The sequence below is a fragment of the Panulirus ornatus genome, chromosome 16, assembly GCF_036320965.1.
Source record: "Panulirus ornatus isolate Po-2019 chromosome 16, ASM3632096v1, whole genome shotgun sequence".
NCBI lineage: Eukaryota > Metazoa > Arthropoda > Malacostraca > Decapoda > Palinuridae > Panulirus > Panulirus ornatus.
In genome coordinates, this window is record NC_092239.1 from 32,141,401 (window position 1) to 32,167,276 (window position 25,876).

The 25,876-nt window shown below is 44.5% G+C and overlaps 1 protein-coding gene across 6 annotated transcripts in view; it reads left to right on the forward strand.

Annotated features, from left to right (window-relative positions):
• The window catches only part of LOC139754219 (neural cell adhesion molecule 1-like), a 265,506-nt gene that overhangs the window by 53,598 nt on the left and 186,032 nt on the right, over positions 1-25,876 (forward strand). For all 6 annotated transcript variants that reach the window (XM_071671497.1, XM_071671498.1, XM_071671496.1 and 3 more), the window contains exon 2: positions 377-1,057. In XM_071671497.1, coding sequence (XP_071527598.1) covers positions 925-1,057 — 133 coding nt within the window. In that variant the 5' untranslated portion in view covers positions 377-924. The remainder of the gene's footprint in view (positions 1-376; positions 1,058-25,876) is intronic.

Below are 25,876 nucleotides of genomic sequence, written 5' to 3' on the forward strand. Positions count from 1 at the left end.
ACAGAGGAGGAGTTCTACACTTCTTTTCATGACATCATGTATCCTGATGCACCGACTGTGTTCCAGAATCTATATTGATTCATCTGACCTTCCTGGTTTATTGATAAAGTGTGTATGTCGACTTGTATTTCTTTGCGCGTCTTTTGTTCATTTCTGCTGTTACTTAAGTGCAGGTAATTCTGGGGCATGTATCCATATTGATGAATGTTGTTTTAGTAATCACAGGGACAGTGTATTGATTAGCTTGCCAATCCAAGCTACAATTCACTATTTTGTAATGTTTTAGTTCCGGTATAGCATTTCCATGTTTGTGGCTTGACATTTTATAACTAATGCATTTCACTGTATGTAACAACCTCTTTCTTTTTTTTTCCAGGCGTGTAAACTGTGGCAAATTACAGTGAAAGACGGATCACACAGAGGGAAAATGGGGAGTTTAATGTCTTGAACTTGAAAAGCTAATCTTACGGAGCAATGAACGTTAACTTGCACACATTAATGAAGATCACACACGAAGAATTGTACTACAACGTATCTCTCAGTAAAGGAAAATAACAAACAGTGAAAATTAGCTGAAAAAAGATATATACAGTGAGCCTGGTTAACAGTGAACAATATTAGAATACAGAAATGTCATCCTCGAGTGAATATGAGATGTGATACACGTCTGTTGTGACAGATGGCTAGTAAAGTATCACAACTGAAAGTATATGTTTGCAGAAGACTAAAACCTGTGATTTGCCGCAAGTGACATAACGCCAGTGCATTGGATCGTATTGGTGACTAACTAGACCGCAAACACTACTTAATGGACACTCTCATTACGCAGGACAATACAGTATTATAATTGTTATGGAAGTGAAAATGGGTCATCCAGTGTTATATTAAGTTTTAAGACAGTGATATCGTCCGGCAGTGAGAACTATGGTCAGTCTATGTACCCCACCGTCACTTGGGCCTAGCAGCCTGTGGTCGTGCAGGCAGCAGCCGGCCATCCTCGTGTGGCTCCTAATAGTCGTCTGGACACAGGTCGTCGCTGCCCGAGTCGTCAGCAAATGTGAGTATCATGATGTGTATTTCCCTTGTGTGTTTATCTTATGTGATTACTTTTGAATGCCTGCTGGGTCCAGCTACTGTTGCGATGACATGCAAATGTCTTAATGTGAAGATTAGCCTCGCACGGTACATAGGTAAATAGATTTTCCTCTTAATACGTGTGATGACAGACAGCTGTGAGGAGTGGGGGACGTTCAGTATACGAAATAGTGTACATTAATGTCTGGCACGAGCCATGGGCTACTCTCAGCATTAGGGCGATTCGTGTCTTCTGAAAATATATAAAAAAAAGTTTGACATGAATAATGATGACAACGCGCAGGAGACATTTCTGACTGTCATAATAATAGCCAGTTAATTTGCTGAATGAAATGTCAAGACCACAATAACGTTTTTAGCCATCCAGGTAAAGGAATTAAAGTCATCATTTACGACATTCGGGTTGGCCAGTTTAGTGATGGTGTTTAATACGAGTTATTAGTTACCCATCCTCTATGCAGCATGTCATGGCTAACATAGACTTCAACTTTTTCAAAATTAATGGTTTTAACAAGCAACCACATCGCTTTTGTTGCTGTTGCATGAGTAGAGAATATAGTTTACTTTTAGTGTTTTTTTTTTTCTTTTTTTTGGCAGTGTAAAGTGATAGTATGCAAATCATCTTCCAACGAGTCAGTTTTCATGTATACTTAAATCATGTGTACTTCACTGAAATGCCAGCCAGACTCCTGTTGGCCAAATAGGCTGGGAAAGGCCTTTCAAAGGATCCCAGCACCGCGAAAAATAAAGTGGATGGACTGAATATTGTTCCTATCAAGGCTTCGTTCCCATGTATGATTGCCTTAGTCGAAAACCGTGAAAGACTTGATGAAGCTGCTGTCTCCGGGATTCGGCGTTCCGTTGGAAAGCAATGTTTACCACATAGCCTCGGTCATGTTCGCTGCGTCTCTGGTCTGTATACCAGAAAACAAAAGTTGAAGTCTTAACCTTTCCTTGTATTTTTCTCCAAGTTGGTCTGTTGATTTTCAAAAAGATCAGTACAACTCGTGTTGTCTCTGTAGGTTTGGCAAGTGTCAATGTGTGACATATTTCCTAATCATCATGCTAATCCTACTTTATAGTTAATTCCATCGAAATATGAAAACGGTATAACATTCATTATGGTAAATGACAGGACATGTCGCTAGTAAATCGATATTGTATACAATATCATGAAAGCAGGGATAACTATAGGCATTTTCCATAATCCTTCGTACGTGGTATTATGTTGTTTCATTCAATAATGGTAAGATACATATTTCATTGTGTGTACACGTTAGCTGTTATCAGAATCCGCTCTGGTGGATCGTACGGTGACTAATGGGTGTGACCGCTATGTTCACTGTAATGATGTGCTTTACCCCCGTTTGTGATGAGTTGACACCATCGCTTAGTTGCTGAGGGCAACAGCGCGTGTGGATTACACTGCACGCATACCCGTGGCTCATATTTCCTGGGCATGATAACTGGGAAAGTATTATGAATCGATCTTTTACTGTGGTGTCGTCTCGTCTGCAGAAGTTCTCCGAAGTTCATGAATTTTGATAGAGTCTGGCGACTTTGTCAAAAACATATATTTTTTTTTTTTTTTTTTTTTTTTTAAGTACAGGTTATCTAGTTTGACCATCCCGAAAACTGTTTGAACGGTCGACTTCTCATCCAGGAACAGTACTCGAGTTATGATACTCTGTCTTGAACAACGAATATGAATACAAAAAGCTGAGAGGGATTCGTTGCCGCTGTCTGTCTCTGATTGTAGCGTAAGACGGTTTTAAAACGTCAAGGGGGGAAAAGGCTTGAAATTCTTGCGCTGTTTAGTATGTATTGTTAGGATTAGTCAAGCTGGAACTATTTGTTCTCGCGTGGAAGGCAAGGGGTCCTGCCTCCAGCTTTATATATATAAATGTATATCCATAGTAAATAGTTGTGTTTTTAGAAGGAACGCACACACGAATGTAGAATGTTTAAGTGTCATGAAAATGTAAATATATTCATAGAATGTGGCGCAACGCAGAATTAACAAGACTGCATGAGTTTCAAGATGCTTAGAACCAGGTAGTTGAGGAGGGAGAAGTGCTGGAGGAGACTTGGAAGCGTGCAGAGGATGTCGGTATATACACCAGGGCGAGACTGAAGGGAGTATAGAGAGATTACATTATAAACCTGCAAAATGGTATGATTAAACTCTCGCCTCTTCTTAGGAATAAACTTTATTTGGTGTGGGAGACGGGGGCTTGGCAGGCACTTAACTTGGGGAGATTTTTCTTTACTTTTCGCAGAATTTATGATGCGTACCAAGCATCTTGAGGCCACTTTAGAAGAAGAAAAAATATTTATCATGCAGTTCCAGTCACCAAGACACGGCCAATTCAGCCGGCCACAGCATCACCTTTAGACCTTTCCTAACCGTACAGTTACTCCAGTAACACACAACATTATGATCAGACCAGCCACAGTGGTACAACCTGACGAGTCGAAACCGAATGACAAAACCAACTCACCAATACAACCAGACCGGCCATGACAGCACTTCTGAGTCCACCTGGGCCAACCACAATATCATTAGACCAGGTTACATCACCACAGTTAGCCCCAGCAGAGCACCATTATCAGGACTAGTCGTAGCTGTAGAACCAGACTAACCAAAATATTATCATCTGACCAGCCATATAAGCAATGAAGGACCAACCAGAACAGCTTCAGCAGACCACCTCAGACTAAACCAGCCGCAACACAATGGTAAGACCGTTCACCCACAGCACGACCAGACCAGCAACAGTGTTATGATACGTTCGAAAACAGACCAGCATTGCTAGACCAGCCACAACGGTCGCATCACCAGACCGCTGGCAATAGCAGACAAGGCTAATCCTAGCAGGATAAAGCTCTAGGCTCGCCACAAAGGAAACACTGAGCCAGACACAAAGCAACCATAAAAGACAAGCTACAGCATCATTACGATAACAGTCTCGACACGACCATACAAGCTAAGTAGCATCCTTAGAACACACACACACACACACACACACACACACACACACACACACACACACACACTATATTCTTTATGTATCACAGTAAGACGAACAATAGGTATTAGTCGAAACTTTTGCCAAAATAATATCTTGTTATTTAACCATACAGTTCCGGCGTTAGGTCTCGTCTGGTCGTGTTTTTTCTTGTCATTTTTTTTCTGTCTGTCTGCCTGTCTGTCGCCGTCAACACTGTGTCTAAGCAACGGGTGGTATTGCCATATTTAGATGCGCGACGAAGGCTAACCTTGACCTTTTCTTGGCCAAGTTCTGTGTTCCAAAAGTTTGAGCATCAGTGTTGCAAGTGTAAACACCTGAGCCATGTTCACTCTGGTTGATTTTATGAACTTTGATTAAAGTTTAGTGTTACGATCTGTGTCGGTGGTGCACCCTGGCCACATTTCACCTTCTCCGAAGTGCTTTTTTTCACTAACAATATTTCCTGAATTATGTCCTTCCTGACATGATTGTCATTATTCATCCTCCTTCTTCCTACTTTCTCGTTATCTGCTTCTTTATTTTCTCATCATTTACTTCATTGATTCTGTTTTACTCCCTCCTCCTGCTCTTCCCATATTCCATCTCTGATAATTTTTTTCTTCTCGTCTTGTTTCATCACTTTCTATTGCCGTCCTTCCATTCCTTATTCTCTCCCTTTCCTATATTCTTTCCTTTATTTTTCTTGTTCCCTTCTCAAAACTTAACCCCCCCACCCTGCAATTCTCCCTTCTGTGTTTTATCTTCTCTTCCTCTTCCATTGCTTTCTATGTTTAACACACAGAATTTCACGTCTTTCAACCAGTCACTTGAAAAAAAGAAAAAAAGACACACAATACAGATGACTTAATCAGTAAGTTTGTAAGTTGTTGTCATAGTCTAAAGGTCAGTGAAGTTTCAGGTTTTACATAATTTACATACGCTCATGGTTCTGTTCCGTTCCGTTATCTATACAAAATGTGTCGAGTTTCCGTCCTCATACAACGTAAATCTTTAACAAGACAAGTTTTCAGGGTTGAAAATTGTTTGGCTTTGGGAGAATGCCAACACAACCGCTGGTAACTTTTTTTTTTTTCTCAGTTTGCAGAAATTCCCTATAGAAATGAAATATTCTAACTTATGAAGTATTTCATTTTGATTTTATTATATTTTACTAATGGTAATTCAGTGTCTGGAGAGAGAGAGAGAGAGAGAGAGAGAGAGAGAGAGAGAGAGAGAGAGAGAGAGAGAGAGAGAGGCTTGCTTGCAAGGCACTTATATATATCCAGGATTATGAAAATCCGAGTGATTGATAGAGTCTCGTGAGAATTTACGACACTCTGATAGTGACAGTAACTGGAAAATTTTGAAGATGGCGCTAATTTATTTATTTTCTTTTTGGGAAGCCATGATCCCCGGGACTAACCGACCATACTCAACCAACCCCACAGCTGATGCTCAACCTTCATCCACTACACACGACATGCCGCCCACCCACTACCACACCACCCAACTGCTTGTTACAACTACCCACATGTTACTACCACACCTCCCTCACCCGCCACCACCCACACCACCCTCACCCCAACGTGCCAAATGTTCCCATTGAGACAGGAGCCTTTCCCTCCCTCCCCCCACATCACAGGCACACCACACGTTACCACAGTCTTCAGCCAACCACCGGTCTCACTCACCACACGTCGCTGCCCAACCGACCATCGATCTAATGGCCTCCTCTCCCCCGCACGCCATCCACCAAATTGAATTTTGCCGCTAATAGCGGCTAATTTATTGCGAAACCCACGTTCGTCCTGTGAGCGGTAGCACAGAACGGTTGCAGAGGTCACAAAGGGTGCTTTGTCAGACCCCCATCGGCCATGTGATTATACCGTCAGGTTTGACACACTTGCCTCACTCCATTAGCTCTCAGTCTTCGTATGCAGTAGATGGTTCGTGATTGTAATGCGAAAAGTGGATACGGTAGCAACTTTTCGGGTATCTTGTAATTAACTAGAATTTGCGTGTCGTTTCTTGCACGGTTCGATTGTGTATATATATATATATATATATATATATATATATATATATATATATATATATATATATATATATATATATATATATATATATATATTTAAAAGTTTCTCACGGTTTTATACATAGTTAATGAGTTTAGATTTGATGTGATTAACATTTACGTACAAGGTCACCAACATGCCAGTGGTAACACTGTCGTAGTCTTAATCTCACAGTAACAACATCTTGGTGTTTATACATTCTCAAAGACTTGATACCTATCACTACGATAGACAATTGATAATCTGCTATTGCCTCTTTGAACTCGTCTACTGGTTTCAAATTCATCCGCTGCTTTCCTGTTCACAGTTTTATTCTGTTTGACAACCCAATATTGTGTTCAGCAGTCTGTCAAATGAAAATTTAGCCAAGGCATCGGTTGTATTGTGTTCTCAGAGATCTACGTGACAGGGTATCCACAACAGCTTAACTGCAGTCCCTTTACCAGCAGCCCGTGGATATCTGTACCCAGCTGTCGGAAATAACGGCATGTTAAATTCTAATCTCAGTCCGTCTAGAGGAAGCAATCATGGTGGGAGAGGGGAGGCAGATAAACTGTGCGTGGTTGATTTGTCTTTTCAGCTGGAGAATGACGTTTGGCGAACAATTCAGTTTGTAAGGTAGAGGGCCAAATTGCTTATTCAAACAATCTTCTCTCATATAGTACCAGTGAGTAACAGAGCCAGCACAGTGTCAGAGAGAGAGAGAGAGAGAGAGAGAGAGAGACAGAGACAGAGAGAGCTGTCTCTGTGTAAATTCTGTTATGTTGTCAGTCCAGGGAGTGTTTGTTCAGGGGCACTGGTTTTGACAGCACGATGAAGGGGGGAAAATTAACTGCATCTTGATTCTTGGGTAGGGAGGTAGGTAGGTAGGTAGGTAGGTAGGGTGTTGGAGGGTCGGTTATCTGTCAGCGAGGCAGGAAGTGCTGTCGTGCTCTCAATTTTGTGCAGGTATTGTGTTCTAAAAATACATATGTTTGTGGCTGGCTGTTGTATGGTTCCATTTAAATCTTTTGCTTTCGGTTCTACGACATGTATCCCTCAGTAATTCCGTGGAGAAGACGTAATCCTGACAGGCACCAGTGTCCTTTGCGTTACACCGAGTTCTTCATCCTCACAACACAGTCAGTCCCTCTCACCGCCCACCCAAGCCCCGCTCACCTGATCCGCTCCTGTCATCTGACACAGCTCCTACATATACCACGTCCCTTAACCAGGAAGCATTCAACACCTTCACTTCCACCTACCACTCACCTGCCAAACCACTCGTCCGTTACGTCACCCATCACAACACCAGTCGCCTCAACCACAAAGAAAACGTTCCACCATCTTGACATGTAACCCAATACCCACCTCAATATACCACACACACACACACGCATACACACACACTGCCTCCTAAACAACTGCTTGCACAATACACCCACCCGCTACTCATTATATACTCCGGGCCACTCAGTACTCCCTCAGACAGCAGCAGCAGCTCACACCTGCACGACACCTGCCATCCGCGGACTCCATTAAGGCAAAAGGCTGATATCAGAGTGATGCAAATTTGCCAGTCAGTTACCATGGACATGTATTGGCCTCCGTGCACTGTGTATGATTAGGGCAAACAGCATTCCATTACCAACGTCACACGGCCAGCGAACGGGGGAAAGAAAAGCAAAACTAGGCGAGGAGCAAGAGTTGGAGGACACAGAGCGAAGTATGTCGTAGGAAAATACGATAAACTAAGGAGTCAGAAATGCGCGGGAGAAAGAGACAGATAACAGGAATTGAGAGAAACAGAGAGCGACCGAGGAGTGTAAGGGAGTTCGGAAGAGTTATAAGGGACGAAGAAAGGAGGTCGAGAGGAGCTGATAAAAGTAAAAGGAATCCAGTGGAAAGTAATTAAGACGAGTAAAGAGACTGAGGAAGCTCAAGTGGCTTAGGCAAGTTAGGGGAGATAACAAGAGTGTAAGAGGCCTGAGGAGGGAATGGGATGTTGATAAGAGTAAAGGATTTGGTTCCCAGATGATTAAGGAAAGAATTGGAAGATGTAAAGAATAGCCGAGGTTGTGAAACAAAAATAATTTGATTTATGTCGACATAAATGAAAGATGTGGTGGAATGAGGAGTTGAGAGTACTTTAGAAAGTATTCTGGAGTAGAAGGAATATTGGAAACTACTAAGATGAGACGAGATTGAGATTAGATAAGGAATTAAGGAATTCAAGATTAGTTGGCAGTGTCAGGAAGGGTTGGGGAGCAGAGGGGAAATCAGTCAGGGTGTGGAGAAGATTTAGGGGATCATAAGGAGTAAGGTAAGAGTATTGAAGCAGATGCGATGAGGAAAGTATAGAAGGTTGGAATATGTAAGGTGGGGTTAATGGGAGCAAGAGGAAGTAGATGACAGTGTGCTGGAAGTGCAGGGAAACGTAGGAAATTAAGAAATCCATGAGTAAAGGACTTGATGAGTGTTTGGGGTGGGGAGAGTGAAGGATGCTGAGGAAAGTAGAGAGGATTAAGCTGTCTGAATGGGACTGGAGGACGTAGTGGAGGCACCGTGGTTGAATAGGGTGAAGTGTTGAATACGTCAGACTGATGGTAATCAAGCAGAAAGGTGTGGAGAGCGGAGGAGGGTCTGATGTAGGGAAGATAGAATTCTGGAGGAAATGTGAATAGCAAGGAAAGTAGAGCATATAGAAAGATGAAGAGAAGAAAGGGAATCAAAATGTAAGCTAGGGTAAGAGGGTAATAGATGTAAGGGAAGCATAAGTGTTGTTGAAAAGTAGTACCAAGAGTTGAAGAAAATAAGGATAATACATGAGTTCGAGTTGTTGAATGCGATGATGGGCGTTGAGGGGAAGTAGAGAGATGTCTGCATTCAAAGGTTAAGGGCCTTTTAGAAAACTAAATAAAAGAAATCGTCGGAATAACAAGTGGGAGGGAGGGAAGAGAACCTGAGAGGGGGACTGAAGCAAAGTATGAGAGGGCGAGAGAGTTTTCATGGCCACGTTAAAACGAATTCTCCTACGTCGAGATCCTGTATTCATATTGAAATAGTATGTAAACAGCTTCAGAACTCTTCCATAAGACGAAAAGAAGATTTCGTCTAAAAAGTTTATGTTTTCATGTTTGTTGTTCAACTTGGGGACAAGTTCGGTTGTTGAGGGAGACGACGTCTTTTTAGGAAGGTGTTTGGCCAAGCGGGTCTAGAAGGGTGTGAAGTGCGACCTTGTACCTGAAATGACGAGAGGATGTGTGGTAATAGCTTAAACCAAACTATGTGAAGCAATTAAATGGATAAGCGATAAGCATTAGCTTTACGCAAGATAGTTATTGAGAACAAGAACCCTTACAATCCTGTTGCCATCAAAATACTTGGAGAGGAATGAATAATGAATGGACATTATCAGGCCAGAATGGTCTCTATATACAGTCTGATGTTCGGTGTGCCACGGTCCCTATACATGGACGTCCCTAGTGGTTCAATATCTCTTTCTTTTATGTTGCAATAAGCTGTATGTCGGTACAATTTATAATTGTAAAACAAATAAAATAATGGTAATTATAAAAGGATCTCCTGGCTTGTCACTGAATTGATTGTGTCTCTGCCCCTGTCAATCTATGATTCGGCTCTGATCAAGTTTTTGTTTTTGATATCTGCACATAATTAAATCAAAACTCATTACGAGTAAGGCTTACATTTCCGCTCTACGCATTTCTCGTTACCAAAATGTCGTATTCTTTTCCATACAACAGTTCATCTGTAACATGGCATTTGAAGTGTCGGGTGTATAGTGTTAAGTGCATGGTATCCACATTTGGGATAGGATAAATAATTCAGGAACATTTCTACCAATATTTTCCTGTTTTCAACAACGCTTCCATGAAACAGCTCTGGAAGACTGTTTAGCATCGAACAAGACACGTACAGAATCAGAGGAATAAACAAACGACTTAGGTAAGTCATAGCTCAGCATTTGTGATCTTGTTTGCATATTTCAATTTGCCATTGACCATTACAGATACACAGGCATCTGTATATTACATACAGACACAGTGTAGTGTCGAACCCGGGAGAGTTCCATCACGGTTGTGTGACATGGATTCCCAACACTGGGGCTTACGGCAGGAACTGGTAGTGAGAGTATGTAGTTGACACTTCGTAAATCACGTAGGCTGGAGGAGCTTACACAGTGTGTCAGCGGTGGGAGGAACGTGATATCACAACGACACAACATTTGAGGTAACCCGAGCAGGCTTCTCACACGCCATCCACCTCCCTCCTCCGAAATGGTGTCGTACAGAACTACATTAGCACTGAATTATTCCGGGAGTTGTAGTGTTTGTGAGTGCTGGAGAAGAGCGCTGATGTTGTGACAAATTCATAAGCAAAATGTATATACAATTGTTATACATATTTGTCTTGATTACAGAGCACGTGATATTTTCTTAGAATCAGTTGAAGATATGAAAAAAAGGTGAAAACTCAGCTTGCAAAGGTATAATGTGAACTCAGAGATAAGCTTACTACAGTGTAATGTGTAGTCAGTGCTTAGCTTACGACAGTATAATGTGCAGTCAGAACTCAGCTTATTACAGTTTAATGTGTATTCCGAACTAAGCTTACTACAGTACAATGCGTTAGTCAGAACTTAGCTTATTAGTATAATGCAGACTCAGAGCTTAACACACAAGGGTAATGCTCTCCTCCTTTCTCTGAGAGAGGATGGTTGAACAAGCACCATTAAGGCTGTACATTTACTACGACAACAACCAAAAAGTAAGGGTTGAGACACGACCTCATTGGTGTTAGGCTCAGAATAACATTTCCATGAACCCCCTCCCCCCAATCCCCAACGAAAACCATTGCCGGTCTCCTCGAAGTTCGAACATTAAGTTAAGATTTGACCATAAACCCGAACCCCGATTCGAGATCTTTGGAAAAGAATCGCCATTCGATCGATGGTATGAATGAGAATAGAAATTGGGCATGTCTGAGGATGTATTGTATTCAGGAAATAATATAACACATGGTGTTTACACAATGCAGACAACACGTGTTGTTTACTTACATGATAAACAGCTACGTAACAGTAAGTGTAAACAACATTGTTCCGTTCTTGCTTTCCGTTAACTGACTGATGAGCGACTTCTAAGGGATTGGTGAAGTCTTTGTCGAGCACATTAGACTGCAGGACCAAGCTCGTGTGATTCATCATTTTCGTAAAGTTATAACATTCGTTATAAGGGGGCAGGTCAGGAACACACGTTACAGCGAGTGTGTGAGCACTGGCGGCTACATGGGAGGGGGTCATTTTGACCTCATGCGACTCAACATTCACCGGATATGTTCGACAGGTTTCGAGAATGGAATGGTTAAAGGCTGAGTTTTCCTTTGTATGTTAGTCCTACTTGACGCGCGGAGGAAGATATTTAGATTCATATCAGCCGATTTATGTGTGCTTCAGGTATATATCCGTCAACTGAAGGGGGCGGAGGGAACCACTTCTCAGAAATACCCCTTTTTCCAGATTTCTTTCCCCCCTTTTTTTCCACGTTTAAGAAACATAAGTTTCTCGACCGTTTATTTTTTCTTTTCATTTTTGAGAACGAAAAAGACATGCCCAGAGCCGCGTTTGTATCTGTTATCGTATTTCTTGCGTCATTCGAGACGAACGTTGAAGTGTTAAAATCTATAATCGTTATGTTTGGCTTTTGTATGAGTTTGTATGCTTCTCATTCTCATGATCCAGAATCGTGCGCTCTGCCTTCATCATTACTGACGGACCTGTACGGTGGATTGAACTGTACAGCTGAGTGAGACTGACCACGAGGGCTGGTGAGTCTTGAGTGAGACTGACCACGAGGGCTGGTGAGTCTTGAGTAAGACTGACCACGAGGGCTGGTGAGTCTTGAGTGTGACTGACCACGAGGGCTGGTGAGTCTTGAGTGAGACTGACCACGAGGGCTGGCGAGTCTTGAGTAAGACTGACCACGAAGGTTGGTGAGTCTTGAGTAAGACTGACCACGAAGGTTGGTGAGTCTTGAGTGAGACTGACTACGAAGGCTGGTGAGTCTTGAGTGTGACTGGTGTGACTCACTGGGCCAGCAGCGTCACACTGGGTCACTCACACAGACTTCCTCGAAGGTTTGAATATGAATTATTTATTCATCTGTTATTGGGTGTTCTAGGCGTTCCTGGGGTCAAAATGTGTGTGTTATATTTTTCCTCCATTTATCTCTTCCTGTGAAACTTTCATGTAAGTATATATTCCCTCCATAATGCATGGTACGATAGCCAGAGATAAACTCCCCTGACTGCTTATCATTCTCGGGGGACGCATCCGTCTTACTTCCTCACCAAACGTCTTATTTTTTTTTTTTTACAGAAAACGAACGTCTCTTTTCCTTTCCCTCGCCCGATATTTCGCTCCTCTGGAAATCTATCAGTCTCTTACTTTACCAGGTTCTCAGTGTCAGGGGTTCAGCCATCACAAGCGTACAAGGTCCTCTGGTTCTCCTGGCGCTCCTTTGGAGGTGATAGGAACAGTACTGAGAGGATTAATAGCCGAGATCAGGAGAGGGTGTAACGTGCCAAAGAATTTTTGGAAGGCTAGAAAACTTCCGCTCGGTCGAGAAATTTAAGGAGTGAGGAGTGATGATGGTAAACTCAAAGTAGCCGAAGGTGAAACGGTGAAGATGACGCGTTAGGCTAGGAAGACGTGAGAGCCAGAGCACGTTAGGCTGGGAAGACGTGAGAGCGGGAGGACATACAAGAGTTGGCAGAAGCACCAGAATCAGTGACGGCCTCTGAGGAGCGGCCTTACCGTTGACCTTGACGAGGAAGAGAGCTGAACCGGCCGCCACCAGCCCCGTAGAAGTTGACCCCTCCTCTACTCCTCCTCCCTCCTCCTCACGTGACCCACTTACCGAGGCGGAGGAACCCGAGGGCCAAATGCCGTGTGGAAGGAGGCAGACTTGAGCGACCCCGTGTTGTGCTGGAGGAGGAGACGCCGCGAGATTAATGACACCGAACTTCTCCTTACGGAAAGTTGTGTATCCGGTTGATGAGCAGGGTGGTGGTGCAGGCGAGGCGGACGGACGAGCGTGACGGGATGTTGTGGGTAGCGGGTTGTGTACGTGTGTGTGTGTGTGTGCTGAGTGTACTGTGTACCAGTCGATGGACGGGAGCTACGGACGAGGTAGAGGACCAACTCTGGCGAGGAGATTATCGAAGAATAATGGGCGGTTGGGTACGTGTAGAGTTTAACCCACACTTCGCAACTACAACTTCTTTTCACTCAGCACACATCCTAGCGCCCCCCCAGTGCCCCCTGCACACTCAGCCAACACACCCTCACCATCCAGTATGCTCTACGCACTCAGCACACACTCCTGTATCCATCCCCTCAGCATATGCATGTCCAGCATCCACCCTGAACACACGCATCATGCACCTCATTACTCACTATCATCCATGCGTTCACCATTAACGTCCTCTCTTACCTCACCACACACTCGACACGTAGCGCACACACGGCATTAACCAACCGACACTCCATGCATTTAGGATAAACTCTCTTCACAACAGAAGCTTCAAACGCACTCGCCACACACTCAAGCACCTCCACTCACCCTCTCCCATGGAGCATACACACACACACAACTTTTCGATTACAGCGCAGAATTCTTACGTACCACTAGGAACACAACTCAGTACCTGACACATCTTGTTCACACTTGATACTGGTTAGCCCCGACTCTGAGCAAGAACAGTAACGAGTTTCACAGAACGCTATAACGAGACGTTATTTGAACGAATCCAATGCTCTCTTCTTTGACGTATTGTCCTCGACTGGAATTGTTAGGTTATGGACCTTCGTAATGTCTTGGTTAGCGTGGCTAAGCCCCGTCTCTATCATGATATTCCCTGATAGATACACACTTCCCTTGGCATCTCCGATCCCAAATAGAATTGAACGATTGCTCAAGTTCATTTGCATTCTAATGCTCTGTCTTCACTGAATGAATTTGTTAACGAGTGACTCTATTTTGCATTTAGATTATTTCATCATTACCCACACAGGACCTTGTTGAAGGATATTCCCAGTGTCTTTAAGAAACAGATGTGAAGTAGATATCATTATAGGTATTTGTACTGTGATACTGCCTCTGGGACAATATCCATCTATGCTGACAGAGATGGCAGCCAGGATTATCAGACACGTCGTATCTTTGACTAAAGGCGGCGCGGTGCGCTTCCTCTCTGATGTTAATTGATATGGAAACCTCGATAATATTTCCCGTTAAAAGGTGTTTTGAAACGTGAGCGAGTGTTTCAGGAGTGACCCTTAGGGACGGGAGGGAGGGAGGGAGCGAGGGAGGCGTGTGTGATCATATGTTTACCTGCACCAACAAAGGGAACTCGTAGCTCGTCCCTCTGGCGGTTGCTCCTCTCCTTGGTCAAGTTAGTGTGGCTGGCGGCTTGTCTTGTGCGGCCGAGTGTACGTCCGAGGCCTTTGTACACCCCACATACCGCGATCCTCTCCCCACCGCCTGCCAGGCTTGTTGCACCACCCCCTTGTACCTTGGTCGTCGACATCTTGCCATCAAACAGTTCAGACATGACGGTGAACTTCGGTCAAACAGTCGCAGGTACAGCGAGCACCGAGACGAACTGAGAGGAAATTTTGTCCATGCATTGAGAATCACTACCATCAAGTGTGGTTGGTATCTTGGTTATCTTAGCCCTTGATATAACCAAGAATGGCAGCGAACAAGACAGGAGTATATCATCCTTAAACTGTAGGATGACTGATCGTATTACACCAGTGATCGAGACCATTTGCTCGAAGGTGCGGTGAAACTATGAATTCTATTAGAGGTAAAGAAGATAGTGTCCTTTGTTTACCATCATTGCTTATGCACAACCAATATATAGGAGAGTAATCCCAGAAGAGACCTCTTAGACTTCGTGCTGTTGTGTTAAGATGATAAAGAAATTATTATGTCAGGTTGATAGCATGGCAGACATACAGAATGACAGTCAACATCTGTAAGAAATAAGCTAAGCTTTCCAAGGGTCATCTCTATACAAGTGATAAGCGAACTTGATGTTTTATCCTCCATGAATAAGTTACGTCATGGTAACTTGATTTTAAGAGTATAAAACAGTTACTGTCGATCCTAAACAAGTATGCTTAGGGCCTCCTTTCCCAAAGTGGGCTCCTGGAAATAGTTGGGGCACAGTTGTGTACAGTATGAGCACTGAGCTTATGTATACAGATGTGGCAGAAGGCCAGTGCGTATACTCTTGTGTGCATGTATGGAGGATGAGTACTGTGGGTGTTTTTTGCAGGTGTGTAGGATAAGTGTTCCAGGTGTGCAGGATAGATGCCAGACCAGTTCCTGGAGCTCAATGCTGGACAGACCATAGAATAATCATGACAATATTGAGCGTCCTTTATCCACTGACACAGACCTAAAACCGTCAGAGCAGAACCCCAGTTCGACAGACTGAAACCATATCATTTGTCGTGACAAACTGATGGAAAACTTTAAGCCATTATCAGCAAATGCTTAGTATCATTATTATTGTCATTATTATTATCATTATTATTATTATCATTATTATTATTATTATTATTATTATTATTATTATTATTATATTATTATTCTTTCTTTCGTTCTATTCGCCATTTCCCGCATTAGCGAGGTAGCGTTATCAACAGAGGACTGGGCCTTAGAGGGAATATCCTCACCTGGCCCCCTTCTCTGTTCCTTCTTTTGGAAAATTTAAAAAAAACGAGAGGGGAGGATTTCCAGCCACCCGCTCCCTTCCCTTTTAGTCGCCTTCTACGACACGCAGGGAATACGTGGGAAGTATTCTTTCTCCCCTATTATTATTATTATTATTATTATTATTATTATACAGTTTAGCAGAGATGGGAAAGAACTTTGAAACACGAACCACGAAGCAAAATATGAAGCCTTTGAGGGAAAAATAAAAGCCCACCAAAACTTGCCTGACGAAAACAGTGAAGAAATCGTTGTTTATATTCTTCGTGGAATAGATTAGCTTTAATACCACAACATAGGACGAATCCCAGGTTGAAATGCTCTCTTATGTTCTGTTATGATTCTTCAGGAAGACGTTTAAGAGTATAACCTACAACTGCCTGGCCCTCAAGCTCGACAGGTGGATCCTAGCGACATGCTGGAACACAGCCAGGATACGAGCCATGAACGCAGATGTAAACACACCGTTCTCATGAAGTGAGGCATTGTGGTAAAACTAATCGCGAGGATGCAAGAAGAGAAATCCGCGCAGCAGCCATGATCCAGAACACCCCGGCAGCAACTGTAAGAGAGAGGGCGTGGCCTGGGGGAGCGCACCGGGGCCCATCTCGTGCAACTCCTCAGACACCCACCGCCGCAGGAGCAGCGGACGGCGTCCGGCCTGTGGTGCACCGTGTCACTAAGGCCTGCTGGAGTGGAGACCCACCCTGCCAGGACAGCTCCACCTCCTCCCATGGCTGATGCTCGAGCGAAGCGTCCCTCTCTTGTCGTTGGCACGGCCGGCGACAGAACATATCCTGCCGTGCACCCGAGACCCAGGTGTTCCCGTCACGCTGATTAAAGATGAGGAGTGAGGGAGGCGGTCATTAGCTCCAGATAACGCGGACTCCCTGACCGTCCTCATCCTCGACCTCGGAGCCATCAACCCGCTACCTCTTCTCTGCTCGTCCTCGCTCCCTTTCTGCCCTTATCTTTCACCCTTTGCTGTTTTCCTCCCCTCTTCACTCACCTCTTCCTTCTTCCCTTCCTTTCCCTCCTCTTCTGAGTTCTGTTCGTCCCTCTTCTCCCTTAATCCGAGCTTCTCTCTCTCTCTCTCTCTCTCTCTCTCTCTCTCTCTCTCTCTCTCTCTCTCTCTCTCTCTCCCCCCCAACAAAGAGGAGGCCTTTCAATATTCTTCCCTCTTGTGCTCGTGTCATTAGCCAGCTCACCTCACTCTGCCTCTACCCTGCTTACCTTCCTCTAACTTTTACCATCTTTTCCCTGCCTCCTCTCACCTCGCCTCTCTAGCTCCCCTCTCCTCCACCTCTTGCCCTCACTTCTTACGCCCTTCTGTCTCCACCAGTTCTCTATCATTCTTAGATCTCCCATCTATCTCTCTGACGCTCATATTCTCCTTACCTCTTTATTTTTTTTTTCTTTGTCTCTTGCGTCTTTACCCCCTCATATCTCCTCTCTCCTGTCCCGTCCCCTTCACTCTCCACCCTCACCCTCGTATTTCCCTCCCAGTTCCCTCCCCATCGTTCTTTCCAGTTTCTGTTTTCTTTACCTATCCTGTCTCTCCTTCTCCTCTGCTCCTTACTCCTCTTGTTATCCTCTGCTGCCTCTCCTTCCCCACCCACCTCCCTTCTCATTCCTCACAGTTGCCCCCTTTCCTCCCTCTGTCTCCCTCTCTCTCCCCTCCCTCACTTCTCCCTCCTCTCTCCCTCCCCTTAGGATTAAGATGCCCATATTTTTCTCCGGCAAAGAATTTGTAAGATCCTTTTAATCTTTTTGTAATCGATGTGGCTTTAAGGGGAGGAGGGCAGATAACAAGGTGGCAGGATGGGGAGCATAAGGGAACGTACGGCTGTGAGGGGAGGAGGGAGATAAAACTTTGGGGGGGAGAAGAGGATATGGGGTGTAGAAGAGGAGACGTGGTTATGAGGGGAGAAGGGGAGGTAACGCAGAAGGAGGAGGGAAGATAACAGTGTGGGAGGACAGGGGTTTAGAAGAAGAGTTGTGGCTGTGATTGGGGGGGGAAGGGGAGATAACAAAGGAGAAAGAGGAAAGGAGATAACAAGATGGAAGCGGGAGGGAAGTCTGGTTGTGAGGGGAGGAGAGGGAAGGTAGTACGGAGGGAGGGTTATGTGGTGGACGGAAGGTGGAGCTGTGACTGAGGCAGAGGAGGAAAGATAACAAGGGAGGAGGATAGATAACAAGGCAAGAAGAGAGATAACAAAGGAGGAGAGGAAATAACAAGATGGGCGGACGATGAACGAAGGAGGAAGTAAAAATATCAAAGAGGAAGGTTGGCAGGAGATGGAAGGACTGAAGGAAGGGATTAGAAAAAAAAAAAAAAGAGAAAAGAAAAACGAAGATGAGGAATATACGACACGAGGGACCTGGACGATAAAGTATACATACAAGGAAGGCACGAAGATTTACACTCATGTTAATGGGAAATGGATAGAACAAAAATTGCTCTAAAAATGATACGAAAATGATATGAAAATGCAGCTAAGGCATGGCGGGAGATGAAAGTGGCCTTGAAAACTCGATAAGACGAAAGATGCTATTAAAGATGAGATAGTGAGATCAGTTAGTGTAGTGTTGGTAGACAAGTGAATAGTAATGAGTGCAAAGAAGACGGAGGGACGAAGGAGGAAGAAAATGAGGTGCGTACATTGAAGCAGACTTACTGGAGAGAATGTAATATGGACAGGTCACTGAGCTAAATGTTGATGCTTAGGTGTACTTAAGGGCCATGATATTGTGGGACGTGACTTGTAACAGATGTACTGGGGGCAGTACACACACACACACACACACACACACACACACACACACACACACACACACACACACAAACAGACACAGAGACAAACATCTACACACGAGAGCTCGAAGGTATTCTAATAGTGGAAGAGAGTGATGCAGACCAAATATTTTTCCGCGGGATTTCTCTGAGGAAAGCACCCGTGTAGCACATATATTTCCTGGGAGGGGAGGGAAAATCGCACGTGCCAGACAAACAAGTATGGAAACAGGTGGGGAAGATCCAAGGAAGCGGCAGGGAAAGAAGAGTAAAGGGTGGTCACGGGGAGAGGGACGTGGTGTGAAATATCGGAGGTTAAATGTTCGGCAAATGTTTAAGAAGACTTTCGTTACTCACTCGTCACTTGGCATCACGGAGTCAGAGGAGCAGATGTGTTACGTGGGAGGACATGGGAAGGACAGGTAACGGAACACCTGATGGTCCATAACATGGTTATCTGTCGTGATGCTTTAGTTTCGTGGTACAAACAGGACAATAGAGCAGAAGGCATCTCTCTCTCTCTCCTCCCATCTTTCCCTCCGGCTCAGCTGCCGATAGCGACAAAGACGAGAATAAAAACATCACGGTGTAGGGTCGAGATGATGTGTATATAAACAAAAACTTATGCTCGCATATTGTCTGTCGCTTTTGTGGGAATACTTAGACGGAGACAGGGAAGTAAACTCGCTCTTAAGGACATGTAAGTCCTCCTATGTTAGCGTTCACACACGGAATTACAGCACGCCTCGTGAATAACAAGTTCGCATCGTGTTTCGGCAATGCACTTAATATGTGGAATGTCTCTCATTTGCACAACTTATCGTTCATTATCGTCCTTGTTATCTTATTGACATAGAACTAATTTGCTGAGAAATTCCTTAAGAGGTTCGATAACAGGGGAGAAAATTACTTATTGACAAGAAAAAAATTTAATTAGAAAGAGGATTAGATACATGACAGGCAATCAAGAGTAGTTCGTGCGCTGAGGAAGTACCTGGATAGCAAACTCCTGCAGGTGACAAAACAGTAACATTATCTTGGTTGATTGGTTGTTTGGACTGCTGGCCAATCAGCTGCCCGGGTCGTTATTAAAGGTCGTCAATGCCTGATTATAAAACCACCACCTGAGATGCCATCAACACCTTCTTCAGGTGGTTAAGAATAAATTCCAGAGGTCACATACGCCCCTCTGTATACACGTGACCCGTGTGACAACAAGGGTAGTGACAAGTGTGACAGCAGCAATAACTCTAGCAGCACCGAGAGTAACACACCACCAGTAACAGTGAAAGGAGATTCAGTGACACGAATAATAGTTACAGCAACAGTGAAAGTAACAGCAGGAACACCGATAACGCTAGTAACACTCAGATCAACGGCAGTTACAGGTAAAATAACAGGGGAAAAAACAGTATGAACAGTACGAGTATAGACGGTAGTAGGAGCGTCAGTTCTAATGAAATTAGTAGCAGGTACAAGACCCTTCACTGCAGGGGTAAAACACACCTCCATCTCAGCAGTGGAAGGAAGACGCTACATCAGCGGGTGTAGCTTTGACACCAGTGATTGGAACAGTAGGGCGTCTGGCAAGCTTTTATTTTAATGGAAGCCAGGACGTCTTTCGAACAAGTTTTATGGGAGCCAATGCATGTGACTGAATGTATGGGAGCCATTGCATGTGACAAACAAAATTTATGGGAGTCAGTGCATGTGACAAACAAAATTTATGAGAGTCAGTGCATGAGACAAAATAGTTTTATGTTTTTGACACAGGTTTCCTGTTACATGAGCTGGCTCTCGGGAACGAAATGCCTTAGCGTAGCCCCGGCGTCTTTAATGAATAAATGTTGATAACGTGTTCTCGTTGTGTCACGGATTCGATTCCCATCATCACAGGCTTTCACCGCTCAGCCACACCCCGTCTTGGTGGTGGTGGTGTCCATAATTGCGGTATATTTCATTTTCGGGAAGTAAGATGTGTTTTTTTTTTTTCTTTTTTCCGGCGCTTAGAAAGCGATTCTGAATAATGAATGATTTCCTGGAGGAACGTGGAGTTCGGACAGTTCCCCGCCTCACACGATTGCACTGACTGAGTAGCACTGTGGCATTACCCACAGTCCAGCGTTGCCACACACTTTTGGAGATGTCCAACACTCTAATACGTAAGCGTTGAGAGCCAACTCCGCTCACGGAGGGAAGGAGAACTCGTCGCTTTCCCAGCAGTCCTTATTCCTCACCTGTTTTCTCGGATTCCCCTTTTTTTTTTTTTTTTTTTTACAAAAGAAAGACACGAGAGAACAAATGATGGGTCTCGCCAAGACCAGTTTTATATCGTAGAAAAATCGCGTGATGTTAAACAAGGTGTCTTCACCCTGCAACATCTCTCTCTCTCTCTCTCTCTCTCTCTCTCTCTCTCTCTCTCTCTCTCTCTCTCCTCCGTGCCAGCACACAGCGGGTATGTTGGCGATATCAGACAAACGCCCGCCTCTTATCTTAGGCATGGGAACTCAGCATGTCTTGAGGCACCAGCCGTGCATGATGCACGCCTTAGTGCATAGGAGCTACACGTCGCTCATGCCTAGCTATAGTGGCTGGGGGAGGGAAAGAGGGAGGGTTGACGTGCTAGGCAGACGTTCCCTCCAGCAGCCCATCTTCTGCAGGAGGCAGAGCTGCCATAACAGACACGATTGTATGAAAATCCACACACTCCAGATTTCTTTTTTTCACTTACCTTTCCATTTATCATACACTAATTTCGGTCCATCCACTCACCATTCTGATATATCGTTAGGGTAATGTTTTTTTTTTTTTTCTATTTTGGATCTAAACATAGATATAGGGAGGTTGTACGGATTCAAAGAGAGATGCTATCTCATACCATTGTGTGGCAGTGGTCTTCATATCATTGTATAATCAGGGTAGTGTATGTTCCTACAGTTGTGTTGCTTGTGTTTTACACGTTCATTTAATGGAATGGCTAAGATCTGGTGTTCATGACGTAGTCCGGGTGTTACATGTTCAGAGTTTGAGACAAGAGTATATTGTATGTTCAAGCTGCTGTGTGGCCAGGGCTGCGCATGATCAAGGTCTAGTGTGATTACTGCGTGTCGTGTGTTCACGTTGTTGTACGACCAGGGATTTGGTGTCGTGACAGCGTTATTCTCACATATGCTTGTGTAGGTGGGTTGGTATATTCCCACGGTGCTGTGGGTCTACAGTGTTGGGTATTCCTGTTATTTCCGGACCATGAGGGTGTATGTCAAGGTGGCCTGTGGCCAAAGCGTATGCTCCTTGTTGTGTTTGGCCATGGTGTTGCATGTCCAAACTGTGTTGTCTGGCCAGTGTTGAATATTCATGTCCCACGTCCATGCTTTTGTATATTCAGTTTGCCGTGTGACCAGCCTGCTGTATATTCATTATGATGTATGCTCATGCTGGAGTGTGGCACTGGTGTTTTTATATCATGTTAGTGTCTACTGGTATGGTCTGTGACAGAGGTATGATCATACTGATGTATGTTCCTGTTGTGTGATCATGGCGACGCATGATGTATGTTTATGGTATTTTGTGTCTGTGATGTATGATGTATATTCATGGCCAGGGTATGGTGTGTTCATGGTGTTGTGTAGCAGGTTTGCTGTGCATTCATGTTCGTGTATTTGCAGGGAGTTTTGTGTGATTATGTTAATGCGTCCGCTGGGTATTATGTAATCATGTTGATATCTCGTTAAAAAAGATGTTTGATTGTGATATATGATGACTCTGCTATATGTTCATGTTATGAAACTAGAGGTTCTACGTTCATTTTATGTTCACATGTTACAGCGTGGACATTGACACAAACAGCACCCACCCAGACGACCCTGTTCTGCCACACTTGTGGGCCACTTGAGCATGTTTCCCTGTCGCTGACCCTCAGTAAACACTGGACCAAACTGGTGACGCATCAAACTCTCACCACATCATCTGTGCATCGCTCACGAGCCTGATCATCATCATTAAAGACAATATCGAGGGTCGGGTCATCACCCCTGATTGTCAACCAGATTGGAATTGTTGTTTGTTGTTGTTTGTTGTTGTTGTTGTTGTTGTTGTTGTATATTCATCAGTCCATTGTACTTTATAATTTGAGCCTTCATGCAGCCCATCTCCTTGAGGTGGTGAATGTGAATAACACATGGCTCTGCAGACGAGGTATTACTGTATCTCTCTGTGCTGTAACTGTATTCATTAACCTACTTAGCGCCTTCTGCGGCCTTTTGATAAACCTCTCCTGGTGCTTGTATTCCTGAGTGATCATGGAAGATACACACACACACACACACACACACACACACACACGGCTCCTACCCTGGTATGAGGCTTCAGCCTTGCGTTCTAATGTTCCTTCTTGCCTCGCCTCCTCATACTTCCATAAGATTGCTCAAATATCTGGTGGATGAAGATCTCATTTTGTTCATTCTCTCCGTAGGGAATATTTAGTCTGTTCCACTTCTCCAAAAGGCCATTTAGGGTCTTTATTTTACAGAGAAGATGGAGAACAGTCCCTTAATTGGATAAAAGCCAAGCAATTCTGCCCCACGTCTGACGGGTTAGTAAGAGACAGGTACGGCATTTGGCTCTTGTGAGAGGGAGTTTGAGGCGTTCCGCCGCCATCTTGTTCCTTCAAGAGTTAGAAGCTGTTGTGATTACTCTTAACTTTCAGGGGCTAACAACTTTGCCGGAAGACCTGCGCCTGAAGCTCTGAAACCATATCGGACGGTAGCGATGTTGGAGCCGCGCTCAAAGCAGCGAACCCCAACACACGCTTTGATGATTGTATCACAGTCTTGTTTTCCACCGCCTTCCCATGACAGTACCTATTACAACCAATATATATATATATATATATATATATATATATATATATATATATATATATATATATATATATATATCGGCACAGAAGGTCCTATCTGTTCCACGTCTGTATCAGACCTTTCGAACGACTGGTACGATGGCAGAAATGGTTGCTAGCGATCTCGGTGTTTGATCGCTCCATTTCCGTGCCGACTGGCGAAAGCCACGTTGAATCATTGTATCGAGGACTGCCAAACTGGAACTGAATATAACAACTCGTGAACGTTGCCGAGACTAAACCGTAGGAGAGGTAGAACGGACTGTCCCCTTATATGTGTTGGGAGGGGATGGCTACCTTAGTGCGCTGTCGTTTATCCCTGCCTAAGGTTATCTGGTGATCCAAGACCCCATAACTGAGGTATGTTCGGTTCCTCATCGTATACAGTCACGTCATCCTACGTAGGATTTATGTTTTCCTCGAAATTGCTCCTATGACTACGATGAAAGGGGTAGGTCGGGTGTGTCATCCACGCACCGTAAGCCTTGACCAGGTGGCTCAGAGAATTCGTGACCAGCTAGTCTGTGACAGCCTTACATACCGGGTCGTTAGTATCTGTATTTAGGGCCAACCCCGGCTTTCCCACCAGTACGTTGTGTGATGAGTGGAGGGGTTGTGGTCAGCAAACCCCCTACATACGTAGCCTGTGAATGGTCAAAATGACCCGCCGTCTTCGCCAAGGGCAGGACCTCCGCGTCGCTTGCTCGCTACCTGAGCGAGCGCCCTATACTTGAGACTGAAGTGAACCAAAGGCCTACTATGTGATCTGCTTGTGAGATGATTGAATGTATTGAGTAAAATTCATTAAAGAAAAGATTAGGGGGAAGCTAAGACAGGTGCGGGAGGCAAGAGTCACTTAATATATATAATATATAAGTTTGCGTCACTAATGCCATCCCAGTTCAGTAAATTTTTCTGCTGTGTGAGGAGAGTGGACGGTATGTGTCTGGTGGAAACCGTTTAGGAATTTGTACATTTGACTGACGTTGGTGGAGAGGAATGATAAGGACAAGGGTCTCGTCTACCTTATCAAGGTTAGAGTACAGCTTTAGCTGCCGCCTGTGAACGTGAGACATTCAAGCTGAGGTCCAGCGAACCATCAGTTAGTCAAGAAGGGTTTATATCTAGTGCTGTCTCCTGCCTCAGTGTTCCCCCAGGGTAATCCCACTACCAGGCCACGATTATTACCTCATCTAATTACGTGGCGCTGTAATTTGCTCAAAGACCCCCATCAAGATGGCATTAACGACCGCCTGGTAAGTGTTTATTGCAGTGAATGATGTAATCCTCCACACTGCCGAGGGTCAGTACTGTTGCTAAGTGTCTTCTTCTTCTCACTACCTCTCAAGTTACGACCTCAACACTTCCCCGGTAAAGTAGAAGTAACGACACTTGTTAAGTAGGCCATTAGAAGTGTCAGTCCTGGATGTGGAACCGTCGTCGACTTTGGGTGTCTCGTCTCCTTTTAATCTCCTTTATTTTCACGCAGGATCGGCCGTACCGATTCTGTCTCCTGACGAGTACGAAAGGAGATACACGACCAGCTTGTCGCCATCATTTCAGCGACTTGTCGTCCAGACTTAACCCTCAACCTGGGTGTCAAAGATCACCTCAGTCACACTGGCAGTATACCTTACGGCTGGCGTGCGTGGAGCGGGTTCCTCACGCGCGTCTTGGCCTGGCAAATCCCATGATTACCCCGACCTCCTCTCCTTAACAACAAAGTATTGGCAAGTTTAACGAGAGTTTTAACCTGCACGTCTTGACGTGACGCTCCAGGAAATCGTCTAAGTCTAGAGGTTTATGTTTGACTCTTGAAACTAATCCTGTTGGGAATAGTGCATCCCCTGGAGCAGTTGACGCCTCTGAAAATTCTAGGTTAAAGAGCTCGTCCTGTCCACACACACGCGCGCGCGCACACACACACACACACACACACACACACACACACACACACACACACACACACACACACACACAATCACACACACACGTGTGTGTGATTGTGGCAGGAAAAAAAGATTCATGTCCAGAGGACAAGCGATGATTTGTACGTTTACGGAAAGACATACACGCAAAGGCTTTGACGCAGTGTGGCCCAGCTGGCTGTAATATGACCTGCCATAGCCGGGTATACCAGAGATCACAGGAAGAATGGATGTGTAACTTGCTAAACCAACGCACACCAGAAATCGTCAACTCTGATGCGAGGACGTCGC